The 9,671-nt window shown below is 49.4% G+C and overlaps 1 protein-coding gene across 1 annotated transcript; it reads left to right on the top strand.

Moving 5' to 3' along the window:
- The first annotated feature begins 2,504 nt into the window (after nucleotides 1-2,504).
- On the top strand, nucleotides 2,505-9,427 carry SMAGP (small cell adhesion glycoprotein). Its single transcript, XM_089774854.1, has 4 exons — nucleotides 2,505-2,558; nucleotides 7,509-7,595; nucleotides 8,896-8,970; nucleotides 9,065-9,427. Exons 2-4 carry the CDS (start codon nucleotides 7,562-7,564, stop codon nucleotides 9,232-9,234), a joined length of 279 nt encoding a protein of 92 aa, XP_089630980.1. The 5' UTR covers nucleotides 2,505-2,558; nucleotides 7,509-7,561; the 3' UTR covers nucleotides 9,235-9,427.
- The last annotated feature ends 244 nt before the right edge of the window (nucleotides 9,428-9,671 follow it).

Raw genomic sequence — 9,671 nt, 5'->3', positions numbered from 1 at the left:
ACCTGAGGTAGAGAAACTGGAAAGGTGAGGTAGGCAGGGAACGCCTTTTGCCAGTTATGTGAGACGAGGCGGCCAGGCGCTGTGCAGACTGCTCCTGCTGCTGGAATGTTTTCCGCGGGTGCCACGGTCTCGGGTAAGAAGGGGCGGGCGGGGGTTCTGGGGAGCGGAGTTGCTATTTGGGGGATGGAGATTTACTTCTGCAGTCACTGCCAGCTCTGATGGGTTTGATAACCCATCTCAGCCTAGCTGGGGGGGCGGTCTGCCCCCTGTCTGAACCTGGTCTGTGGCGTACGGGAGCGACCAGCCCGGGAGACGCTGCTGCAAGCTTGGTGGGGTGGCTTAACGACGAACACCATCAGGACCGTTTTCCCAAAGAGCTTAGTTCCCGTAGGCGCCTCCGAGAGCTGCGGGGTGGTTAACCAAGATGCCGGCTTTTTCCTCCCCGGGTTACTCGGGAGCAGCTCACACTCACAGGTGGGCCTGGGCACCATTCCTTACCCAGCCTGGCTAATAGCCAGTAATAGACTTAACCTCCATGAATTTATCTAGTTATAAAATGTATCTCTTTTAAATCCTGTTATAATCCTAGCCTTCACAACTTCCTCCGGCAAGGAGTTCCACAGGTTGACTATGTGCTGTGTGAAGAACTTCCTTTTATTTGTTTTAAACCTGCTGCCCATTCGTTTCATTTGGTGGCCCCTAGTTCTTATATTATGGGAATAAGTAAATAACTTTTCCTTATTCATTTTCTCCATCCCACTCATGATTTTATAGACCTCCATCACATCCCCCCCTTAGTCTCTTTTCCAAGCTGAAAAGTCCCAGTCTCTTTAATCGCTCCTCATGTGGGACCTGTTCCAAACCCCTCATCATTTCAGTTGCCCTTCTCTGAACCTTTTCTAATGCCAGCATGTCTCTCACGAGCTCAGCACGGTGCAGGTCCAGACCCAGAGTCAGCAAGAGGGTTTGCAAGCACTGAACTCAGTTGGTGGCAAGCAGAGGATGCAGAAGCCCAAAATGCTGCTCCTCTTTCATTTCTCTTCCTCTTTTAAAGTTCCCCTTTGCCAGCTGCAGCAGCATTGGTACTTTCCAAGGCACTATGCCTGCATCTGAGTTTCAATTCAGCTGCCTCTCAGAGCCCCCAACCTCCCGATATTCTGGCCCCCCCTTATCCATCCTGTGTCCCAAGGGTGCCAGCTCTGTCCCTCAGGAGCCTGGGTTGGCTGTCCTGGAGGGGAGGGTGGCAAGATTCAAACCCTCAACCTGTGGCTTGGGGGAGGGGGCGAGACAACGACCCAGGAAGTGAAAAATCCTTCCCAGATAAACAGAGGTAAGAGAAGCAGAGCATGCAGAATACACAGGGCAGGTGGGAACCCCATGCCAGAATAGGAGGGGCTTATAGGGAGGGCTCTGTAGAGGGCGTGGGATCCAGCAGGCTAGGGTCTTGGGCAGGGATAGATTGTGCCCTTCGACTTAGCTCGCTGGTTGGAATCTAGCTCTGGTTTGACGGTCACGTTGCTGGGTCCCCTGGGCCGGGCGTACGTGTCTGTGGCGGCGTGACTAGGTTGGTAAGCTCTTTGGGACAGAAACCATCTTTTTGTTCTGCATTTGTACAGCGCCTGGCGCGGTGCGGCCTTGTCTGGGTTCCCCGACGCTGCTGTCCTACAAATGGGGCTGGTGGGAGGAAATGTCGCAGGGCTGCGGGAGACCTAAGTCCAGCCGCGGCTCCTGGGAATGGCTAGTGATAAACAGTGGAACAGCTTCAACAGAAGAGCGGCAGACCCCGACCCCAGCATGCCTCAGACCCAGGGGGTTTGGGCACTCGCATGAGGGGTGGGAACTTAGGTTCCCACTCCGAACTCCCTTCAGAGCTCCCCCAACTCCAACATGACATACCCAGGGGGTTCAGGCACTTGCCTGAGGGGCAGGAACCAAGATTTAAAGCCCCCGCCCCTTCCACAGTGGATTCAAAAGTCTGTTTTCTATGTCCCAGGTGCATTTTCTATGCACTCGGTAATGGGTATGGAGCAGTAGCATCCGCTTTGTGACTGATTTCTTTGGATTTAAAAACTGCCTGGAAACTCTGTTTTGGGTCCAATGAAGCATTTCACTCAAGCCAAGGGGCCTTCTTGTACTTTTTTTCCACGGACGAAAATTGCAACCCCCTACGGTTTCGCTTCCACCTGCACGGTTTCGTTTTCGCAACACCCTGCAGACCAACCCCTGGGTTGGGCGTGCGCAGCTCTTTGCAACACCATGACATGTTAAAAACGCTTACAGCTTAGAAAATGCTGAGTGTATCAGGGAAGTGAGTCACGGGCCATGGAATTCCACCCAATCAGCAATGGGGCTGGAGAGGAACGGCGCCGGAACAACTGGAGCCTCCCAAAATCAGCGCCGGGTTCCCCAAGGAGCTGCCGTTTGTCCTTGCAGGGACTGGCATGGCAGAGCCGGGCTCAGATGTCTCGTCCCGCTGACGTCAGTGGGAGTGGAGGGTGCGTATCCCCCGGCAGGGTTGGCGCCGCAGAGAGACCTGTGTGAATCAGCACCTTCGTAAGGTAAACCCCTTGGCAACTCTTTCTCTTCCCTCCCGCACACCTGCTGGGCGTGGGGCATTGTTCCAGCTAGTGGGCCTGAGCCCTGGTCCAGAGAGAAGAATGAGTTTGATCCACAGCCTTAGCTACCAGCTGGGAGGCATTTCGTACCTGTTGGGAGTTCGGTTCCGCCTACCAACCTCGCCTTGACCGTTAATTGCCGCCTGCTTTTCGTTCCGGAGGAAGACTTGCGTTCCAGCCTCTCTCAGTGGCAGGTTGTTTTGCCGATTGTGCACGGGCTGAGTGCTGGGGCTGTTGGAGCTAAGTATTGTGTTTTGTGCGCACACGTCCGTGCGCAGCAAAATGCTCGTGAAATTATGGGCATCTGTTCCACACTTGATTGTAACCTCTCCACTGGAAGATGCTCCAGCTTCTGCTAACCTTCATCAGGCCGCGCACTCCCTCCTCTTCCCCTCTGAAATCCTTACATCAGCTTGCCCCCAAAATCGTCTGGCTGCCACCAGCCTCCTCAATGGCCTACTCAATGCACTCCTCCACTCGAAGCAAGTTCTTTAGACACTAGTAACCACAATCAACTCTCTCTTTACAAGCTTCAGGGGGTAGCTGAATTAGTCTGTTACAGACAAAAAACCAACACATGGTCTGCTAGCACTCTATAGATTAACAAAACATGTCGATGGGATCATGAGCTTTCGTGGCTGTGCCCACGAAAGCTCATAATACTATCTACCATGGGTTCCCAAATGGGGTCATGTGCGTGAAGAAATTCCGGGAGGGGGGCGGAGGGAGGGTGCCACGTGACACACACACACACCCCGTCCCCCTGTCAAGTTTTGCTGCCTCAGTCAATTTCCTTTTTTTTTTTGTTTTGCTCAACAAGTTTTGCTATTGGGAGGGGAGTGTGAGGGGGTTTCAAAAATCAAAAAGGGGGCATGATGCCGAAAAGTTTGGGAACTGCTACACGTTTTGTTAGTCTATAAAGTGCTACCAGACCATTTGTTGTGTTTTGTCTCTTTACAGCCAGTGCAGGGCTTGGAAAGTCACAAGCTACTTTCACAGAGGAAATTATCTGAAGGAAGTCGGTCACTTTCTACGTGCTCAGGGGCCCGCTCGCGGTCTCAGCTTCCAGGCATGACGTCTTACCTTTATAACGTGGCGTCAAGCTAGGGAAATATTTGTAGCGCAGCCGTGTTGCGTGAGTGGCTCGGGTACTGACGGACGCAAACGTCGTACAACCCCTGGGTGTGTCTAGACTACAGGGTTTTTTCGAAAAAACTTCTCCTGCATCTAGACAGCTGCCGTGTTCTTTCTAAAGTAAATCGAAAGAACGTAGCGGTTTTTTTGACTGCGGAAAACCTGGTTTTATGAGGAAGAACGCCTTTTTTCGAAAGTGCTCTTTCGAAAAAAGGTGCTATGTAATGCAAACTGTGCTTTTTCGAAAGAGAGCATCCAGACTGCCTGGGTGCTCTCTTTCAAAAAAGCGGCGCGCTTTTTCGGAAGTACTGGCTGTAGTCTAGATGCTCTTTTTTGAAAGAGGCTTGCAGTCTAGGCGTACCCCCTGTGACTACAGCCATGCTTGCGTGAGTTTAACTCCGTGACAAGGCTTTGAGGTTGGATTTCCAAAGTCTGCTTTGTCAGGTTGGCCGCTCTGTGTGAGCGCTGTGTAAAAGCTTAGCAAGAAATGAGATCACATCACAGAAGTAGAGCTGTCTGTTTCCCTTGCCCAAATGAAGGGCTTGTGTGTGGTCTAAGGGTGTCGACAGGTTCACTGGTGCCCGGGAGCAGCCCTACATCTGCAGCCTGCCACCCAGGATCCTGCTTTGTCAGTTAACCAGCCGGTCAGCCTAATGTTTAATTGATGAATCGGGATTTTACATCCCTAGTTTGGCCTTATGCTGTGGCCTGGGAGGAAGGCAGCATGAAGCCGTGGCACTGAAAGAGCAGATCATGGGACAAACCGTTCCCGCTTTGCTCTGTGACGCAACCTGCCATGCCGGACCAGCCGTGGATTACTTCCCGCCTCGTGGTGGCTCAGTGCTGATGCATTTTGGGAAGGAAAGTGGGTGGAGGTTTTAAAGGAAGGTTCTGCCCCCAGCCCAAGTAGGGAAGAAGCTGCGGGTCTTACAACAGCTGTTTCTGGCCACCTTGCTATACCCTGTGCTGCGGCAGATATGAGACAGCTGCCTTTCCCCCTCCTTTCCCCTGCTGCGTGGCCGGGTGGGCCTCTCCTGAAGTGTCACAGTGAGGCTATGGCTAGACTGCAGGCTTCTTTCGGAAGAAGCTTTTCCAGAAAAGATCTTCCGAAAAACTTCTGCCGAAAGAGCACGTCCACACTGCAAAAGCGCATTGAAAAAGCGATCTGCTTTTTCGAAAGAGATCGTCCACACTGAATAGACGCTCTCTCGTAGGTAAGCTATGGACAGAATGGCAACCAGGGCACCTGTGCTTTTTCCTATTTCTGCTTTTTCCGAAAGAACGCCCTCTACCCCGTCCACATGCGCCTTTTTCCGAAAGAGCTCTTTCGCAAAAAGGTTTCTTCCTCGCAGAAAGAGGATTGCCAATGCCGGAAAAACCCCTCTGCTCTTTCAATTTTCTTGCGGAAGAACACGATTGCAGTGTGGACGTTCCTCCAGTTTTGTTGAAAAAACGGACACTTTTCCGACAAAACTGTTGTGTGGACATACCCGAAGATCCCACAGTGACTGTACAAACAGGCACAAGGCTAGATGGATTAGACTGCTGGTATAAAATGAGACACAGGTGGACACAATGCCTATGGGGAGAACGTTTTGATACCCAGCTGGTTCCCAGGAAGATACTAGCTGGCCCCCCGACAACCTAAACGAGCAAAGTATGGCACACTTCCAGTGCCCTCCGTTAGCCTCATTAGCACCAGCACTACAATTGACAGGTACTTCCCACCCCCCTTCTTTTTCTGTTTTAAATTCTGAGGGTTCCCCTTTTTTTCTCCATTCAAGCTTATCCGAGGAAGTGGGTTTGGCCCCCGAAAGCTCATGAGCCTATCGATTTTGGCTCGTCTCTACGGAGCCACAGGACTGCTCGTTGTTTTTAACGTTACAGACCGCCCCACCCCCCAACTTTTACACTGCAATGTAAATAGTAGAAACTAACTTAGATCTCAAACGTGCTTTCCGTTTCAATAGTCAAATCTGGGTTTATAGCCTTGGCCAGGCGCCAAGCTTCACAAGCTGCTTTACGGACAAAGATCGACACAGAAGTACACAAACTGTAGGCAGAACCGGCCCACAACATTTTGACACCTGAGGCGGGGAGCTCAAATGACGCCCCCATGCCCCCTCGCTTGGGCCAAAACTTTGAAAGGTCTCAATTCTGCCTCCTTCCTGTTCCACTCCTCTCATGGGACTGTTCTGTTACCTACACAGGCACCAGCAGCAGACACAATTTTCTACACTGTGGGTCCTAGTGGCACCACCCACAGTCTGGCACCTGAGGCGGCTGCCTCAGTTCCCCTCATGGTAGGGCCAGCTGTAGTTCACTTCTCTCACCCCATTTGTGTGTTGCCCGACTGCTGTTTAAAATGTATTTTATCCTGACACCTAGTGTTCGGTGCCTGCCCGGCTGCTGAGTCAGTTGATTTTTGAGTGGAGAAGCCATTGCCAATTGAAATGTAAGTGCCTGGGTGAAGTCATTGGCTGTAATACACCTTGTGCCAAAGGCTGGAGCCCTGCCTAATGAAATACACAAAGCTCTAACTCCAACTGGCATTTAAATCCCCGATTCACATGGGACGGTGGATCCTCTGGCAATGTATCTGAGACGAATCTTTACAGGACGGCCAAGTAGCCCTCGGAAAACAATGAGTAGCCCTGTAGCACCTTAGGGTGAGTCTACACAGCACCCGTACCTCACAATAAGCGACACAATTTGCACCATGCAAATTGTGTCGCTTATTTCGATCTTATTTCGAAATAGCTTTTTTCCAAAATTTGGCACTGTCTATACAGCACCAAATTTTGAAATAAGGCGCTATTCCAAAATGTCCCTTATCCCTCGTGCAATGAGGTTTAGAGGGGGGTCAGAATAGCAAGCCTGTTCTATTTCGATATAACGGGCTTGCTCTTAAGACACAGAACAGCTATTTCGGGATACTGGAGGAATCCCGAAATAGCTCCGCAGTGTACACATTGCCTAAGAGACTGACAAATATAGTATCATGAGCTTTCATGGGCACCACCCACTTCGCCCTTGGTGTTTTCCACATATGTGTTTGCCCTCTGCCCTGCCGCTTCCACCTAAAGCTTCGTCCCAGGCCACAGAGCCAGCCCCCCCCCACACACACCTTGCCCTGGGTCCCACAGTGGGTGTAGGCCCCGCTCTTTGGACTCAGGCAATGCAAACTACAGTGTAACAGAACGTGGTACGGCATTTCAGCTCACTTGCAGCAGAGCCAGTTATCAAGAGAACTCGCTTATTTTTGTCACGTGAAAGGCTTTAGTCTTCCCGGTCGGAGTTTGATTGTGCCCTGAGATTCCATGCGAGCCGAGAACCCCATCAAGTCTGTTAATTAAGCATCCCCATGACAATTAATAAAAATGTAGCCAGTTCACACCCAAGCCCTGCCAAATTACAAGCTCTCATAATAAGAGTCTAGAACATGGGGTGTGGGCAAACTTTTTGGCTGGAAGGCCACATCCGCAGCACCCATTGGCTATGCTTTCTAGCCAATGAGAACTGTGGGGGCGGAGCTTGAGGCAGGGGTAGCAGGAAGTACTCTAGATACTCACTAGGCATAGGAGCCCGGGGGGGAGGGGTTATGATGCTAATTCTGGGCACAGTATAGAGCAGGGTGAGCCCCAGCAGGAGCTGAAGGGATGGATTAAAATGGCTGCCAGGCTGGATGCAGCCCAGGGCGGTATTGTTCCTTGTCAGACACTCATAAATGTAACATTACTTCTCTTGCTGTTTTTGTAGTGCCAAAAGAGCCCCACTTTTAAATCGGATACGCCTGCAACTCGTCTAGATCCATGGCAGCTACTCCAACGCTTCCACTAACTACAGGTAGGAAGGCCTTGGCAGACCTGGTAAGAAGTCAGTAATTCACAGCTTGGTTTGCTAGCTGGCAAGGTAAAGCAACACCTCTCCCCGGCTAGTGCAAAATGAAGGCACGGGGTTATATGAGGTCTCCTCTTACAACATCTTACTAGGAGAGGAAGTTAATAATAAGCCAAACTGCAGAAGCATTTGAGCATGCAAATTTGTGACTGCTGAAGACATCGCAGAAAAAACACAGGCTAGGCACGCAGCTTACTTCTAATTTTTTCCTGCTTTCCCCGCTGCAAAAGACCCCTTTTTAACTGCCCCAGGTGAAGACAAACCCACCTTCCCAGACAGTGGCCAGAAGAAATAATGGCAGCGCAAGAACCTGCAAGACAATTAAAAGACTTTGGAACAGAGCTTCTGACAGCCCATTCCTGCTGGCAGCACTGCTGCTATTTATCAGCCTAATTACATAATGCACTAGAATGACGGGAAAGATGCTGTTAAAAATGTCTGGCTTTTAAATCACGTCATGGAATCTTAAATTGAGCAAAACTCTCGGATCCCAATAAGCAGGTTGCATCCTTAAAGTCCCAAAAGTGTCTGTTATCTTCAGGCAGCTAATCGAGACCACTGCTCTAATCATTTAATTAAAGGAATAGTTGAACCGCTTCATTAGTGTAGTAGCTGCTATTTCTTGAAACTAACATGTGGTTTAAAAGTTTCCAGGCTTCATTCTCATTCAAGGATGTATTTGTGGTAAACTACAGAACTGGTCAGAACACTGTTTTGTTTTTTTCCCCATGTTGTGGGAAACAGACATTTCAGAACAAAAAAAACGCGACTCAAATTGAGATAAGCACAAAATGGCAATTTTTTTCTTCCCAAAATGAAAATAATCATTTGGGGTCCATCACCACATTTTGTTTGGCTTGCAACCATTTTGAAAGGCATACCGTGAAGTCTGTTTCAAACCGATCTTTTTAATACAAAAAAAATCAAAACCTTTTGTTCTAAAAGTCTTAAAACGGGGGCTGTTTTCACATTTTTTTAAAGGGTTCCCATTTTGTTCAAAAAAAAAATGGTGTCCATATGGTTTCACACACAAAAAACAGACTTTGCAAAAAGGGCATTTTCAGTCCAAAAATTTTCAGTGAAAAATTTTCCTCCAGGGCTACTAAACCGTTTTAAACATAAGACCTATTCGTGTGTCACTAGCTGCCTCCAAAGAGGCTTCACTTATAAGTGCCTTGAAGATATTTCAATAACTGTCACTTTCTTCTCCTCTCCTTGTCAATTTGACTCTGGCCTCGTAAAAAAGAGCTGGCCACCCTATTTCAGACTAAGATGAATACGCCGTCTCTCCATGAAGAAGCCAGCGTGGGCGTCATCGCAGGTATGTTGCTATGAGTGTACATCAGGGAGGACAACCCGGGAGCAGTTAAATGCTGACCTATCTCCTAATCTGGCTTCTGTTGCTTCTTTGGAAGGTGTCCTCACCGTAGTTTTCATCACCCTCCTGGCCGTCCTGGTAGTGATCATCATCTACCTGTACAAGAACAAAGGGAGCTACCGCACCTATGAGCAATCAGAGGCAGAAGTGTCAATACAGCTGGAAGACCTCCCTTCTAAAGGAGAAAAGGCCGAATATTTTATATAATCCATTCAGCGTGGCTAACAGCTGTAGGCTGGACAGTAAGTTGCCTGGACTCTGGGATCTGCAGACTTTTCTTTCCCCTAATTTATTATGTTAATCAACAAAGGAAAAGTGTAACATGTGCACCATGCTAACTTCAGCCATTGTTTTGCTGGGAAGAATGACCATTAAACAGAAGGTAAGGCTCTTCTCGTGACTGTCGTGTAAAAGTGATAATGCACTGTCATGTGTGGTTTGTAATACGGCCGGCCGGTTAAGCTGCTAGGCTATGTCTTTACTGGCACGATCTTGCGCCAAAGATATGCAAATGAGGCTAAGCGTGGAATATTGCCCAGCCTCATTTGCATACCTAATGAGCCGCCATTTTGCAGAAGAGGCTCTTGCGCCAGAAGGAGCTGTCTACACTGCCCTTTCTTGTACAAGAAAACCCTCTTGTGCAA

The sequence above is a fragment of the Pelodiscus sinensis genome, chromosome 31 (assembly GCF_052426305.1).
Source record: "Pelodiscus sinensis isolate ZL-2025 chromosome 31, ASM5242630v1, whole genome shotgun sequence".
NCBI classification, from domain to species: domain Eukaryota; kingdom Metazoa; phylum Chordata; order Testudines; family Trionychidae; genus Pelodiscus; species Pelodiscus sinensis.
This window is presented reverse-complemented; position numbering and strand designations above follow the sequence as displayed.